A 17,386-nucleotide genomic window follows, 5' to 3' on the forward strand; every position below is an offset into this window, starting at 1 on the left:
TTCAAATGTAAAATAGGAAAGTGCAGATACCGGGGTTGGAGTAAAAACATGACACTGGAGAAACTCAGCAGGTCAAACCGTGTCCTTTATAGAGCAAAGACAAAGGTAGAGAACCAATGCTTCAGGCCTGAGTCCTTCATCGAGGTATGAAAAATGTCAACAGATGTCTGAACAAAATGGTGGGGGTGGGGGAGGAGCCCGGTCCCATAGGCTGGAGGTCATAGGTGGATAAGAGAGGAAGGGTACAGAAGCAAATGGGGTGGGGGTGAAATAATTCTGACTCCAATGAAATAGAGATTGTTTAATTTGTGGCTAGATGCCGTGATTATTCTTCACCAAGCTTTACAGGAGCAAGGATGGATTTCTACATTGACTCCTTTTGAGATTCACTCTTTTAAACCACTAGGGTAAGTTAATCAGCAGTTTGAGAAATGATTTTGGTTAAAAAAAATCTTCACACGGCCCTGGAGACAGGGTGACGACGGGGGCTGCGACTCACTCTGAGGGCTTGGGAGAGCCATAACCCGCCTTCAGGGAAATGCTGCCAACAGCAGGATGAGGGTCAGCAGGGCCCGAGTTAGCGCGGACGGCCCGAAGGAGCCCAGTCTTGGAGAGTGCGATGGAGCTGGATTGGAGAGAAAGAGAGAGAGAGAGAGGTTATCTGATAGAACCCTCCAGCTCAGAATTCCGCCCTGTCTGATTCCTGCTTCCTGGAAGCCCAATTAGGGAGCATCACACACCCATGCATGCACATGCAAACACATATGCATTCATGCACAGACACATACATGCATATGCTCAAACCTGTGTGCATACACATGCAAATGAGCACAAACAGGAGCGTGCACTTGCACACTGTGACAGAGTGTAAAGATATGTTTTTGGGAGATAAATTTGGAAAGGTCACTTTAAAACGGATATTATTTGAAATACTGGAGCTCCGCCCCATGGGAAACATATCGGCTACACTGCTTTTGCAAGAGCTTTGAAGAGTGCTCAAGGGACTTCATTGATGGATCATTATTTACAAAAGGCAACAGATGAAAGAGCACGTCGGAGCCACTGCTGTCTGGAAGAGAGCTTGCTGTTGTAAGAGGGTCATGTGGTTTTGCAAGCAGAGAGAGGCAAACAGGCTTTTTCTCAGAGAGACACACACAGAGATTGGTTCTGCAGTGTTACAGACAGCAGATGGGACTGGAACAGGACAAGCTGTCAAGCTTGTAGAATGCCCCATTTTGGAAGACAGTCCAAAAGCCCTTGTGGTTCATGCAAGAGGAGAGGACCGGCTGTCTAATGTTTCACTTGGAATAAGTGAAACAAAAAGGAACCCTGTGGTGACCTGATGAAAGAGGTTATCATCTGGAGAACCCTGAAGGGGGCAAGTTTTGTTAGCAAGACTCTGGAGTGGCTGATGGAAGTACATCAGTTGTGAATGTCCTGGAACAACAAATCTCTCTCTGAAAACCGACAAGAACCTTCCTGAGTGGTAACCATTTACCTTTCGAGCACCAAAGCCTGGTGAACTTTATCAATGTTAAATTCTGTGCTTAGTATAAGAATAGCCTGCAACCAGTGAACTTGGAGGAGTGAGAAGTGAGATTGGACTGAGAACCAAATAACTTTTCTGAATTTACGCACAAATTACACACACGTGCGCTTAGAATTAGAAGGGGGTTAAGTTAGGTTAGTTAAGTCAATAGAGATAAGTTAAAGTATGATCCTGTTTTCATGTTTAAAGATAATTAAAAGCAACTTTTGTTTAAGTAACCATTTGTCTTGGTGAATATCTATTGCTGCTGGGTTTTGGGGTCCTCTGGACTCATAACAACACACATACACAAGCACACGTGCAAATGCACATACACGCACACACTTAGATCCACATCCTCCACCCTTGCAGGCATATACCCACGCCCACCCCCCCCCCCCCACAGACGCGTACACCCAGACACATATACATGACAGACACCCGCACACATCGCACACCATGACACGCAGACATAGTGGTGTGTTTAAACATGTCTGCTCAACCCAATGCCACTTGAAGTGTCTGGGCAGACATGGGCAGGTGTCACAGTCTTGAGGAGAGCACCTGGAGCCGGGACCTCTTCCTATGATCTGTGCCTCAGGCTGAGGTTCAACCCTCCGAAGTGCGAGGTTCCTTAGACTCTCCACAGACGCGGGAACTCTGACTTGGAATGTTTTCAGGGCAGGGGTAAGTTGTGGGGGGGGGAGGGGTGGTGGTGTGAAAGGATGGATTGTTGGGATGGGACCAGGGACGTGGCCACAATCTCAACAGAAGGGGCCACGTGGCCAGCTGCTGCCTCCGACCCATCACTCACCGACAGGGTTGATGAAATTGGATGGTCCCAGAGCCCTCTTCACAGCCTCCTTCTGCTCCTCATTCGCCAGCGCCTTCTGGGAATCCGTGACGGCCGCCGCACCCTCCGGCGACAGGTTCTCCAGCTGAGAGACGGACAGTTCCTGGGGTGGGACAGGGCACCCATCATTGCTGTACTCTAGCCCCCATCACATCCCCACCCCCTTGCCCAAGAACCACACAGTACCCATCGCTGCCTCCAGATGGATCCCTTCCCTGGCCCAGAGCACAGCTAATGGCTGCTGGAGGTGTCCCCTGCTCCCCCTCCACCTTCCCCCTCACCTCTCCCCCCCTTGCCCCTCCACCCTTGTCTCCTACCTCCCCCTCCCCTCCGCTGTTTCCCCTCCATTGCCATCAAGGTCGACCAGTCCAGACTGACCTGGATCTGGTTAGGTGCAGCCCTTTATGACCTGGCCAGTAGGTGTGGCTACAGCTCTCAGCCAATCACTATCACTATATGCAAATATATACAGTGGCGATAGGATCCCATACTATAACACCAACAATAAAAGAATCTTTAACAATCTACCATATACACTCATATGACCCTGTAAAATTCGACCCACCCTCCACCCCCCTCACTGTTACTTTAGTCCCCGTCCGCCCGACATCTGACCGCGAACCCTTTCCTTGGCTGCCCGCTCAATGGGGTTCCCCACACCCCGACTGCCCGCACACTGAGCCCCTGACAGTGGACCCTCACTCCAGCCACCCGCCCACCAGTCCCCCCCCCCCAAAGCACCAGCCACAGACTCTGGGGCCCTGGCCGCTCGAGCTCCTGCCGCCCTGAACGAGGACCCATCACCCAGTCTCGGTCACCCAAGCTCCTGACGCCCCGACCGTGGATCGCTGTCCCAGCCGCGAGCCCGCCCACCCACCAGAGGGTTACTGACAGGTGGGTGTAAATTGGAGTGGGGAGATGTGCAGGAGAAGATGCTGGGATGGAGGGATGAAGCTGCAGACTGATGGGGCGGGAAACACGGGTTCATCGTTGAGGGGCATGTTGGCCCGCGGAACTCTGCACCAGCCAGCGAGACGGGAATGGGACGTTCAGAGATGGGCGCCCCAGAGACCTATCACACCACCACTCTCTAGGACACTCACCTGGAACCTGTTGGGAGGGATCAGAATGACTGCTTCGCTGTTAATATACCCCATCACCTCGGGATTCAGTGTCTTCAGTTCCTGGGCACTGATGCCAGCTGCAAGGCCGGGAAAAGGTTAACAGGGTGAGACAGGTCTCCAGGGTGCCCTCCCACTGGCCTGCCCGGGCGTGTGGAGGGGTGGGGGGGTAAGGGCGGACCACCCTCGCCGGGAAGTGGCACGCAGATGGATGGCAAGCTCCCCTGCTGCTCTCACCTACAATGTTGCCAAGATCTGTCACCTCTGCTCTCGTCCACATTTTAGGGGCCCCGAATTCCTCCACTACCTTGTCCTTCAGGGCGTCCATGGTGTCAGTACCGCATCTCAGCTTCCCCAAGCTCACAGTTGCCAACCTGCCGGCAGGGAAGACGGTAGTAACCACAAGACATAGAAACAGAAATAGGCCATTCAGCCCATTGGGTCTGCCCCACCATTTAATCATGAGTTGATCCATTCTCCCACTCAGACCCACTGCCCTGCCCATACCCTTTGATGCCCTGGCTAAATGAGAACTTGTCAATCTCCATATTAAATACACCCACTGGCCTGCCCTCCACCACTGCCCATGGCAACAAAGTCCACAGATACACCACCCGCTGGATGAAGTGGACGCCCTTCAATCCTGAAGTTGTGTCCTCTTGTCCTAAATTCTCTCACCATGGGGAACAATCTTTCTATGTCTACTCTACCTTTCAACATTTGAAATGTTTATGTTTATAAACTTACACAAACAGCACAGTAACAAGCCCTTTCAGCCCACAAGCCCGTGCCGCCCAATTTATTCCTGAATGACCAACAACCCCAGGTATGTTCTGAAGGGTGGGAGGAAACCAGAGCCCCCGGAGGAAACCCACGCATGCAGACACCGGAAGAACGTAGAAATTCCTTGCAGACCGCCAGATTCCAACCCCAGGCTCAATCGGTGACGCTGTAACCTTTACGCTAACCAAGATCCTCCCTCATTGCCCTAAATTCCAACAACCGCAGGCCAAGAGCCGTTGGATGCTCCTTGTATGATAACCCGGAATCATCCTTGTGAACCTTCTCTGAACCCTCTCCAATGTCAGCGTATCCTTCCTTAAATGAGGAGCCCAAAACTGCTCACAATACTCCGAGATATCTCACCAGTGCTTTATAAAGCCCCAACATCACTGTATTTGCTTTCTTCAGCACCAACTCAACCTGCAGGTTTACCTCCTTGGAGCTCTCTCCCCCCACTTCCCCCACAGTCACAGTTCAGGATCAGGATTTATTGTCGTGAACAAATCATGAAATTTGGTGTTTTGCGGTAGTGTCACAGGGCAAACATTCAAATTATCACCATCCCACAACATGACTATAAAAATAATTGTGCACGAAATGTAAGGCAGAGGCGAAGAAGCCATCCTCGTGCTCGTCTTCAAGCTCCTGGACCTTTTCCCCAACCGTAGCAGAGTGAAGAAGGCCTGGCCTGGGTGGGGGGTGGGGTCTTTGAGGATAGAGGCTGCTTTTGGAAGACACCGGCTCAAGTAGATGTCCTCGATGGAGTGGAGTCTGGTGCCTGTGATGTCAGAGGCCAAGTTAACGACCCTCTGGAGTTTGTTCTTGTCCTGAGAGTTGGCGCCTTCATACCGGGCAGTGATGTAACCGGCCAGAATGCTCTCCACGGACCGCCTGTAGAAGTTTACGCGAGTCTTCGGTGACATACTGAATCTCCTCAGTCACCTCACAAAGTATACCCGCTGGCGAACCTTCTTTGTGACTGCATTAACATGGAGACTCCAGGACAGATCTTCGGAGATGTTGACACCCAGGAATTTAAAGTTCTTGACCCTTTCCTCGACTGGGTCCACAATGATCTCCTTGGTTTTGCTGACATTGAGTGCAAGGTTGTTGTCGTTACCCCATTCAATGAGCTGATCGACCTCCCTCCTGTTCGTTTCCTTGTGGCCGTTTATGCTTCTGCTGACAACTGTGGTGTCATTGGGAGATTTGCAAATAGCACTGGAATTGTGCCTGGCCCCACAGTTCCCATCCATCCTGCCCATCTGAATCCTTCCAAGTCAGGGCCTCCATGCATTCAGGACCCAGGGATTGAGTGGAGCTTGGAGGTTGGAGAAGGGCATAGGGAACAACGCCTGAGTCCTGGCAGATGGACAGAGGGCTGCAGACATGGATTCAGACTGGGGAGAATAGGAGGGAGCACCTTCGGAAAGGCCTGGTTTGGAGAGGAAAAGTTACGGGGGCAAGGTTGGGCAAACCTGGAAGACCAGAGCCAGATGGAAGGTTATACAATCAGCAATCATTAATGGGGTGGGCGGCTAGTATCGTTTCCCCAAAGATAAATTGTGGTACATTGGATCACCAAGTTTTTCCAAAGTTTGCAGAGGGATCTGGCACGCTGGAAAAATGGCCGAGGGAATTTAATGCAGAAAGTGTGAGGTGCTGCAGTTTGGAAGGACAAACCAAGGTAGGACATACTCAGTTAATGGTACCACTGAGGAGAGTGGTAGAGTGGAGGGATTTGGGAATACAGACACTGTATATGCACGTGTAATAGTAGAATTTTGTGGACCAATTTTTAGGGTCGACCCTTACACAAATTTTGCTTTTGACCGCGGTAAGTGCCTGCATTGTTCGGGGCGTCGGGAGCTAGATGGGCTGGGACTGGATGTTAGAGGTGTTGGGGACTCCGGTGGATTGGTGGGTGGGGCTTGGGCGAGAGCCCACGGTTGGGGCGCTGGGCGCTCAGATGGGTGGGAGGCCAGTGCTAAAAATAATGGGTGGGGGGTGTGGAGTCGACTTTTACATGGTATCGACTATTACACATGTATATACGGCACATAATTCCCTGAAAATGGAATCACAGGTAGATAGGGTCGTAAAGAGAGCTTTTGGCCTCTTGGCCTTCATCAATCAAAGCACTGGATATTGGTGTTGGGTTGTTATGGTAAAACTGTACAAAACATTGGTGAGGCCAAATGTGGAGTATTGTGTGCAGTTTTGGTCACCTAGAATATCAATAAGATTGAAAGAATGGAGAGAGGGGATGTTGCCATGTTTTGAAGTAGGTTACAGGGAAAGGTTAAACAGGTTAGGACTTTATTCCCTGGAGCATAGAAGAATGAGGGGGTATTTGACGGAGGTATGTAAAATTATGATGGGAATAGACAGTAAATGCAAGCGGGCATTTTCCTCTGAGGGGAGGTAATTAAAAACCAGAGGACATGGATGAAGGATGGAAGGATAAAGGAAACATGAGGGGGAACATCTTCACACAGAGGGCGTGTGGAACGAGCTTCCAGCTGGTGGTGCATGCGAAGGGTTAAGCTCACCTAACTGCATTCTTCTGCAGCTGAGAAATGCAGGAACCATTCATGGCGCAGATGAAACCCCCCAGTCCGATGAGCTGTATAGATCCCAGTGACTCGACATCCATTTTGTTCATCTCCAGGTATCGATCCAACAAAGCAGTCCGCTAGGTGGGGGGTGGGGACCATGAAATCCAGAATCAGTCCTGTCACATGATAATCAAAGCACCCAACCATCACGCCTGTGCTCATCGCCATAACCATCTGCGCCTATAATAGCACGGACTCCTCCCCCCCACCAACCCCAGGGTCACTGGGCAGTGGCAGAAAGCAGGGACCCTGGCTGATTCCTCCCTCTCTCTAACCCCAGGGTCACTGGGCAGTGATGGGGAGCAGGGACCCTGGTTGATTTCCCTCTCTCTAACCCCAGGGTCACTGGGCAGTGATGGGGAGCAGGGACCCTGGTTGATTTCCCTCTCTCTAACCCCAGGGTCACTGGGCAGTGATGGGGAGCAGGCACTCTGGTTGATTTTCCCTCTCTCTAACCCCAGGGTCACTGGGCAGTGATGGGGATCCGAAGGATCCCAGTTATGACCTCTCTCTGAACGATGCTGGAACCCAGGAGTATCCAAGACCCAGAACATTTCTGCTTCAGTATTTGAACCATTCCCAGGCTTTATGGCTGGACCCTCACCCCCTGTAACCTCCAGATGGCCTCTCCAGCCTGAGAACCCTCCATGCCAGTGGCAGTCCTAGGCTCTACCTGTTCCTGGCTCCAGGTAGAACAGGCCGACATCCTGTCCAGGGTGTCGATTGAGCTGATATTCATCGCCCGGAGCTCACTTGGAGATGCGCTGACCATGATACACTGCATATTTTCAATGTTCTCGGGGCTTATGCTGGACATCGGCCCCCACAACTGCAATGCACAGACAGGTGTGGGAGTGAGTGCCTCAGGAGGGGGCAGGTGAGGGGTGGGGATGGGATGAGGAATAAATGCGGGAGGGGAGGGGGGATGTGGGAGCAGCACAGGAGGAGGCAGGGGAACAGTGCGGGAGCAGGCAGGGATGGCGATGAGGGTGACAGAGCCCTGCAGGAGGGGGAGGTGAGGGTGTGAGGTAGTGCCATGGGAGGTGGAGGGCAAGGGGCGAGGGAGCACTGTGGGGAGGGTGAGGGAACACTGTGTGAGGGGAAGAGGGGGAGGGGTGAGGAAGCACCGCGGGAGGGGAGAGGAGGTGAGGGGTGAGTGTGCGCTGAGGTTGTTATTCACATTTTAATAATCCGTAGGTTAATGGATATTATTTACTCTCCAGAGGCTAAAATTCCGGAATGTATAGTATTGTTAGATGTTGAAAAGGCTTTCGATAGAGTGGAATGGAAATATCTGTTAGTAATTTTGGAAAGATTTAATTTTGGTCCAGGTTTTATTTCATGGATTAATTTGATCTACCAGGGCTCCTGCTGGACTAATTATGAATAATCAAAAATCATCTTTTTTTTAATTAGTTTCGAGGAACCAGATGGGGTTGTGCATTAAGTCCTTTAAGCCAGAACCTTTAGCAATAGCACTTTGTGACTCCAGCGATATTCAGGGTATTAACAGAAGAGATGTAATTCATAAGGTATCTTTATACGCAGATGATCTTTTAGTACATGTTTCAGATCCTGAGAAATCTATTCCTTCCATTTTTTTTTAAGGATATAAATTAAATCTCCACAAGAGTGAACTATTTCCAATGCCTATCTATAAGCATACTCCTTTAAGAGAGGTTAAAGAATTTGGGGTTAAGATCATTTATACATATGTAATTTTCTCCCTTTGAATTACTAATTATGTTTTTTAGACTGCAATGTTGGGAAAATAGCAGAAAAAAATTAACAAAACTACTGCCCGTGTGGTCGGCCACACTGGGATCCTTTTTAGACTGCAACAGTCCGGTGGGGGGGGAGTCCTGCAGGATAAATCGCAGGGCAGGGATTGACTCCACATTCCTTTTCAGACTGCCCCGTGTAGCAGCAAAATTCCTTGATTGCGCCATTACATGCCTGCAGTCTAAAAACTATATATGTTAGACAAACACTTTCTAAATGGCCTCCATTGGCCATAACTTTAATAAGTCGTATAAATGCTATCAAGATGATAATTTTATCCAAATTTTTGTCTATATTTCAAGCCGATCCAGTTCTTACTCCTAAATCATTTTTTGACAATATTAACTCTAAAATTTCTTCTTATATATGGAACAATAAGAATACGAGGTTGAAGAAATTTCATTTGCAGAAATTAAAGAAAGATGTTGGTGTGGGCATACCTATTCTTAGATTTCATTATTGGGCCGTTAATACTTGATATATTATTTTCTGGTGTGGCGGTACGCTTGGAGGTAGTGGGCAGAACCAGCGCTAACAGCTCCCGTCTTGTGACAGCTAGACACATCAGCCTCCTATCCACTGGCAATTAGCCACTACATCCACGAGGCATAGCGATTCAGCAGAACCCACAGGTCTACTGAGAAGCCTTTTTTGGAATGGTTGCTACCTCTTCATTATGTGCCCGACATGCATTGATTCAGTTTAAAATGGCACATATGTCAAAAGGTAAATTAGCCCGTATCTTTTCTAATGTTAGTCCTATGTGGGACAGATGAAAATCACAAGTGGGCACACTAACGCAAGATCTTTTAGTCTTTCTCTGTATTGGACAGATATTTTCAAGACTTTGTCAATTATTTTTCGATATTAGATTGCGACCTGATCCATTGGCTGCTAGTTTTGGAATTCTAGTTCCAGAGGTGGGTCGAGTTCCCACCCCTGCACATCAGGTTGTGGCCTTTTCTACACTGTTGTCCAGAAGAGCCATTTTATTAAAATCAGCGGTCCTCAACCTTTATCTTTCCACTCACAGGCCACTTTAAGTAATCCCTAGGCCATTGCGGCTCTGTGATTGGTAAGGGATTGCTTAAAGTGGGATGCGAGTGGGAAGGGAAAGTTGAGAACCACTGCTCTAGACCAGATTGTTACTGAAATATTTTGCTGGAGAAAAATTGTCATTGGTCCATTTTCTTTGGAGCTCTGAAACCATGCACATAACAAGTCAGTTAGGGACGATTCAAACAGTGGTTTTCAAACTTTTTCTTTCCACCCACATCCCACCTTAAGCAGTTCCTTACTAATCACAGAGCACTGATGGCCAAGGGAATACTTAAAGTGGGATGTGAATGGAAAGAAAAAGGTTAAGAACCACTGATTTCAATGGAAAGATCCTAGATCACCTTCTTTGATGCAATGGTTCTCTCAAGTTAAAGTTTAGAAAAAATTAGAAGTTGCACTTTTAATCCCTCTGTTAAGTTTGAAGAGACTCAAAATTGGCATCCTGTTATAAACTATTTTCATATGAGTTCATTTGTATTTTGAATTTGCCTTCCAGACTGTTCTGGATTTCTGCTGTTTTTTTTTTCTTGGCAAATAGATAGTTTGTACTGATCTGTTCCAGAGAACTCTCAGTTAAGGCTGCCCAGCCGCTTGGTTTATTTTGGGAGGCTAGATGAGGTTTTAACAATAACATTTTTCTCTTTTTTTTGAATGCTCCAAATTGAGGAGAAAGGCACAATATTGTTTAAAATGTTATACGTTGTATTCTATGTTGCAATATATCAATGTTTCTGGTTTTACTGTTTGATTCTGGATTCTATTCTATTCTCCTCATGTATTGCTTACAATGTTTAATAAAAAGATTGAAAAAGAAAGGAGCACTGTGAGAGGGGAGGGGGGTGCGAGGGAGCGCAGTGCGAGGGGGAGGGGGTGAGGGAGCACCACGGGAGGGGAGGGGGGATGAGGGAGTGCAGTGCGAGGGGGAGGGTGTTAGGGAGCACCGCAGAAGGGGGAAAGAGTGAGGGGGCACTGCAGGAGGGGATGAGGGAGCACCATGGGTGGGGGAGTGGGTGAGGGTGAGGGGTTGAGGGGGTGCCGTGGGAGGTGGAGGAGGTGAGGGAGCATCATGGGAGGGGTTAAGGGATCACCGGGTGAGGGAGAGGGGGGTGACGGAGCGCCGGGTGAGGGGGAGTGGGTGAAAGAGCGCCATGGGAGGGGGAGAGAGTGAGGTAGCACAGTGGGAGGGGGTGAGGGGAGGGACTGTCACAGGAGGGGGAGGGAAGGGGGGTGAGGGAGTGCCGGGTGAGGGGGAGAGGGGTGAGGGTGCACCCAGTGAGGGGGTGAGGGAGCGCCAGGTTAAGGGGAGGGGGTGAGTAAGTGCCGTGGGAGAGGGAGGAGGTTGCTGGGGTGGGGGAGTGGTGAGGGAGCACTGTGGATCCCCCCCCGCTACCTCAATGGCCTTGCCCTTCAGAGTGAGGGTCTGCTCCTTGGAGAAGCCATCTACCGCCGCCAGCACATAGACTGTTTCATTAAAGGTCTGCACGGACATGCAGTCCAGCTGCTCCGGGCTCCACTCCGTGTTCGCCTGCCCCAGTTCCAAGATCTGTTCGCTGCTCAGTGCACTGCTGCAGGATCTCGCTTGGACAGAGAAAACCAAAGTCAGGTTCCAGTCATTTCGGGCACAGCTCTGCCTAGATGGGACTGCGGTGAATGATACGGTGGCATGGACTAGAAGGGCCGAATAGCTTGTTTTCTGTGCTGCAGTGCTCTACGATAAGAGGTGAGGGAGGGGTGCGTGGCTTTGTGAGGAGAAGGTCCAACACAAGGTTGATAAAGGTTGGGTGGTAGATGTAGCATTTGAGTAAGGTCCTCCGTGGCCGGGATTATTTCTTTGCTTCTTTTTTCTGGACTATCTAAGATCTGTAAGTTTATTTCCAATCCAATTATTAAATACAGTGAAACCCCGTTAAAAGCCATCGTTGGGGTTCATAAAAACTCCTCGTGAATAAAGCAAGGTGGCGCTAAATCGGGGTTTCACTGTATTTCCCAGTCTCATTTGCCTACCTACATCATTTCTATTTCTCCTTTGCTTGGAACATCTCAGTTATTCTAAATTTTAAATCAATCCAGGAGCCCCACGTCCCAGTTGCTGCCTGTGCCCCAAGGCCCCTGCTCCTTCCGGGAGCCCCCACACCTGAGTCCAATGACTCGTCACATTATATCGGGGTTTCCCTGTATTTATTACATATCTGGTTTCAATTTCAAAGTTTCTGGACTAAATATTTTGCTTTGACTAATATATATCTTGATTTTTTTTTTACACCTTGACCGAACCTTCCTTATTTGGACAATTTAAGGAATTAATTATCTCTTTTGTCGATTTATTCGCTGATGGTGAACTGTTGTCTTTGGAGCAACTGTCCACCAAATATAATTTACCATACACATTTTTTTTAGATATCTACAGATTAGAAATTTCCTGATGTCTAATTATCTAACTTTACAACATCCTTATTTACTTGGCACTTTGTTCTGGTTAAACCCCTTTCAGAAGGGTTCAGTTGGTCTATTTCTACTCTTTTATTAAATCTGAGATCAGTCCCCATGGATAGGATTCGACAAACATGGGAATCGGAACTTCAACTAACTTCATCTCCTGAAACATGGGGAAGAATTACCAGACTAGTTCATACTCCTTCACTCTGTGCACATCATTCTCTCATACAGTTTAAAATAGTTCATAGAGTTGATTTGTCTAAAGATAAAGTAGCTCACATCTTTCCTTTTTTTTGAATATTTTAGTTTTATTTCCATAAATATACATATCAAAATATTCAATTTTTAACATGTATAGATATACAGAGAGAGAGAGAGAGAGAGAGAGAGAGAGAGAGAGAGAGAGAGAGAGAGAAAACTTTTTCTTACAAAATGCAACAACCCCTTCCCTCCCTCCCTCTTCCTTCACACTATAAATCCATACATTGTCAGGGCTTACAGTTGGGTTTAAAAAGGTAAGTCTCCATTAGGGAGGTCACATATTTTTATAATAGTAACACTTTTAAAAATTATATTTGGGGCCCCTATATAATCCAAATCTGGTTGCCATATTTTTATAAATACATCATATTTGTTCTGTGACAGATTATAATGTGTTTGCATTGTATATAGATATACATTTGGGAGATAAATTGGGCAGGTTTGTTAGTGTCGGTCACATACAAACACTTTAAAACAGATCTTATTTAAAATACTGGAGCTCTGCTCATGCTAGACATGTCAGTGCCGAGAGTCTTTGCAAAAGCTTTAGAGAGTGTCCAAGAGACTTCACTAATAGATTGTTGTTTACAAAAAAGGCAACAGATGAAAGAACATGTCAGAGCCGCAGATTGTCTGGAGCTGTTCTAAGAGGGTCATGTGGTTTTTCAAGCAGAGAAAGTAAAACAGCCTTTCTTTCTGAGAGTGAGTGAGAGATAGAGAGAGAGAATTCAGTTCTGCAGTTTTATGGTCAGCAGCAGCTGGGATTGGAAAAGGACAAGCTGGCAAGCTTGTGAAAAAACCCCTTTTGGAAGACAGGTTGCGAGTGCTTATTTCAGCCTGGTCAAAGCCCTTCTGGTTCATGCAAGAGGAGAGGACCGGCTGTCTAATGTTTCACTTGGAATAAGGGAAACAAAAAGAAACTCTGTGGTGACCTAAAAGAAAGGTTATCATCTGGAGAACCCTGAAGGGGGCAAATTTCTTCGGCAAGACACTGAAGTGGCTGATTAAAAAGGAATCAGTTGTGGGTGTCCCGTGAACAATGAATTTCTCTTTGAAAACTGACAAGAACCTTCCTGAGAGGTAACCATTAACCTTTCAAGCACCAAAGCCTGGTGAACTTTATAAATGTTAAATTCTGTGCACAGTATAAGAATTGCCTGCAACTGGTGAACTTGGAGGGAATGAGAAGTGAGATTGGATTATGAATCAAAGAACTTTTCTGAACTTAAACACACATGCGCTTAGAATTAGAAGGGGGTTAAGTTAGGTTAGTTAAGTCAATAGTGATAAGATAAGTCCAAGAATCCGCCCTGCTCCAGCTCCCTCAACATCCCTTAAGGCTAGAGCTGGATGAGGTCCTCACCCGGGAAGAGACATATAAGGCAATTGAACAACTGAAAAGTGGAAAAGCAGCAGGTATGGATGGAATCCCCCCAGAGGTCTAAAAGGCTGGCGGCAAAACTCTGCATGCCAAAATGCATGAGTTGTTCAAGCTCTGCTGGGACCAAGGAGAGCTGCCTCAGGACCTTCGTGATGCCATCATCATCACCCTGTACAAAAACAAAGGTGAGAAATCAGACTGCTCAAACTACAGGGGAATCACGCTGCTCTCCATTGCAGGCAAAATCTTCGCTAGGATTCTCCTAAATAGAATAATACCTAGTGTCGCCGAAAATGTTCTCCCAGAATCACAGTGCGGCTTTCGCGCAAACAGAGGAACTACTGACATGGTCTTTGCCCTCAGACAGCTCCAAGAAAAGTGCAGAGAACAAAACAAAGGACTCTACATCACCTTTGTTGACCTCACCAAAGCCTTCGACACCGTGAGTAGGAAAGGGCTTTGGCAAATACTAGAGCGCATCGGATGCCCCCCAAAGTTCCTCAACATGGTTATCCAACAAAGAGGAGTCACGTGATGGAGTAGTGGCCGGACGGTGAACTCCAGCCCTCTCCTGAGAAGTCGGGAAAAACAAAGGAAAACACAAAGGCACAGAAATAAAAGTTACAGAAAAGTGAGTATAAAGGTGGAAAGAAGATGGCGACAAAAAAAGAAAAATCGAAAGCAACGGTAAGAAGAGAGGAAGAGAAGACAAAGGAGGAAAAAGGTGAAGGCCTTACCTGTCCGAAGAGGCCCGCTGCGGAGAGAGAAACCCGCTCCCTCAGGTCGGTAAATAATGGACTACAAAAATGGCTCGCTGAGCCGAGTAAAAGTGCGCAACTGCGCATGCGCGATGCGAATGAAAAAAAACACACCGACGGGAGGGGGGACCAGCTGGGGAGTCGATCTCCACAGCCGGCAACGACAGCTGCAGAACACCTGCAGCAAGAAGAGACCACAGAAGACAATAGAAACAAGAAAGAAGAGAAGGAAAGGGTACCAAAGAAACAACAGATGGCCAACCCAGAGGAAGAAGAAGAGGAAGAGGAAGAGTACAGTGAAATAGAAGAAGAAAAGAAAGGCAAGATAAAGGATATACTTTCTCTTATTAAAGGATACATGGAGTCATTTAAAGAATGGCAAACACAGGAATTTAAGGATTTAAGAAAAAGAATAAACAACACAGAAGAGAAAATGAATAAAATAGAGATGACCTTAACAGAAATGGGAAAGAAAATGGACAAGATGGAAGAGCGGGCAGTAGCAGCAGAAATGGAGGTAGAAGACTTAAAAAAGAAATTGGAGGAATCTAATAAAAAAACTAAAGAGACACAAGAACTACTAGCTCAAAAAATAGATACAATGGAAAATTATTACAGAAGAAATAACATAAAGATAGTGGGCCTTAAGGAAGATGAAGAAGGCAAGAATATGAGGGAGTTTATAAAAGAGTGGATCCCTAAGACCCTAGGATGTCCAGAACTACAGCAAGAAATGGAAATAGAAAGGGCACATAGAGCATTGGCCTCTAAACCACAACCACAACAAAAACCAAGATCTATTGTAGTAAAATTCCTAAGATATACTACAAGAGAAAAGGTACTGGAGAAGACAATGGAAAAAGTAAGAGAGGGCAACAAACCACTGGAGTATAAAGGGCAAAAAATCTTCATTTATCCAGATATAAGTTTTGAACTCCTAAAGAAGAGAAAAGAGTTCAATACAGCAAAGGCGATTTTATGGAAGAAAGGGTATAAATTTATACTAAAGCATCCAGCGGTATTGAAAATATTTATTCCAGGACAACAAAACAGACTATTCTCGGATCCAGAAGAAGCACGAAAATTTGCAGAACAATTACAAAAATAGACTGAGGGAGGAAGACGGGTAATGAGAGTTAAAATGATCACGATTGATATGTATGTGGGTAAAGACAAAAATAGACTGAGGGATGAAGACGGGTAATGAGAGTAAAAATGATCACGATTGATATGTATGCGGGTAAAGAGGTATAAGAGTGAATAGAGACAATGTGCATACGTGAATGTATCTGTACTTAGAGGAAAATATAGATAGTATAGACAAGAATTAATAAGGGAAGGTAATGGAATAGAGAGAATAAGGAGGGAACTAAAAGAGTGACCTTTGTGACATATGAAAAGTGAAATCTTTTCTGGGGGGGGGGCGGGGTGAGGGGAAATAGCGGTCACTGCAAAATCAGTTGACGCTTGCGAGTGGATTCGCAAATCCAAATGGAGAGGGGAGATGTGGTTGTCCGACAAGGGATAAAGGACAACTCAGGAGGGGAAGGGGAGATTGGGGATAAATAAGATAGAAATAGGAGAATAAGGAAAATGTTGGATGTTGTAGGAATGTTGTCTTATAAAGAGTTGAAAATAAGAAAACAGAAATGGAAAAGGAGGAAAGGTAATGATGGAAAAACGGAAAGAGAAGATAAACAAAATATAAAAGGGCTACGCTGAACTATATGACTTTAAATATTAATGGAATACATAACCAAATTAAAAGGAAGAAACTACTAAATTTAAATGAATAAATGTATTCCATTAGAAAAAATAACATATAGGTTAAGAAATAATATTGAAATATTCGAACAAGTATAGGAGCCTTACATTAAATACAATAGCGAAAACCTACCGGGGACAAACATTACCTAAGTTGATGGAAGGAGAAGGAAAGAAAAGAATGGACTCAGTAGAATTTCTGGTGTATTTTTGTTGAAAGACAACATTGTCTGACTGGCTTAATGCAACCTAGATTGTATACCTAAAATGGATGAGAGGGGGGGGAGTGGCTTGGGAGGAGGGGGGGGGAGAAAAAGTCACTGTATATGTGTGAAAAAGAAATAGTGTATATCATGGCTAATGTGATTTATGGTGTGAAAAATAAAAAATTTAAAAAAAAAACATGGTTATCCAACTGCATGAAAACCAACAAGGTCGGGTCAGATACAGCAATGAGCTCTCTGAACCCTTCTCCATTAACAATGGCGTGAAGCAAGGCTGTGTTCTCGCACCAACCCTCTTTTCAATCTTCTTCAGCATGATTCTGAAACAAGCCATGAAAGACCTCAACAATGAAGACGCTGTTTACATCCGGTACCGCACGGATGGCAGTCTCTTCAATCTGAAGCGCCTGCAAGCTCACACCAAGACACAAGAGCAACTTGTCCGTGAACTACTCTTTGCAGACGATGCCGCTTTAGTTGCCCATTCAGAGACAGCTCTTCAGCACTTGACGTCCTGTTTTGCGGAAACTGCCAAAATGTTTGGCCTGGAAGTCAGCCTGAAGAAAACTGAGGTCCTCCATCAGCCAGCTCCCCATCATGACTACCAGCCACCCCCCCCCACATCTCCATTGGGCACACAAAACACAAAACGGTCAACCAGTTTACCTATCTCGGCTGCACCATTTCATCGGATGCAAGGATCGACAATGAGATAGACAACAGACTCGCCAAGGCAAATAGCGCCTTTGGAAGACTACACAAAAGAGTCTGGAAAAACAACCAACTAAAAAACCTCACAAAGATTAGCGTATACAGAG

At 46.5% G+C, this 17,386-nt stretch overlaps 1 protein-coding gene across 3 annotated transcripts in view; it reads right to left on the bottom strand.

The window, feature by feature from the left end:
* Positions 1-286: 286 nt before the first annotated feature.
* The window catches only part of LOC138764486 (otoancorin-like), a 72,968-nt gene continuing 55,868 nt past the window's right edge, over positions 287-17,386 (bottom strand). For 2 of the 3 annotated variants that reach the window (XM_069940473.1, XM_069940471.1), the window contains exons 24-30: positions 11,135-11,322; positions 7,577-7,732; positions 6,838-6,980; positions 3,740-3,876; positions 3,485-3,582; positions 2,343-2,484; positions 287-625 (exon numbers count right to left, since the gene is read on the bottom strand). In XM_069940473.1, coding sequence (XP_069796574.1) covers positions 531-625; positions 2,343-2,484; positions 3,485-3,582; positions 3,740-3,876; positions 6,838-6,980; positions 7,577-7,732; positions 11,135-11,322 — 959 coding nt within the window. In that variant the 3' untranslated portion in view covers positions 287-530. The remainder of the gene's footprint in view (positions 626-2,342; positions 2,485-3,484; positions 3,583-3,739; positions 3,877-6,837; positions 6,981-7,576; positions 7,733-11,134; positions 11,323-17,386) is intronic. The other variant, XR_011358170.1, reaches the window with a different exon arrangement.

This window comes from Narcine bancroftii, chromosome 5, assembly GCF_036971445.1.
Source record: "Narcine bancroftii isolate sNarBan1 chromosome 5, sNarBan1.hap1, whole genome shotgun sequence".
In the NCBI taxonomy this organism is placed as follows: Eukaryota; Metazoa; Chordata; class Chondrichthyes; order Torpediniformes; family Narcinidae; genus Narcine; species Narcine bancroftii.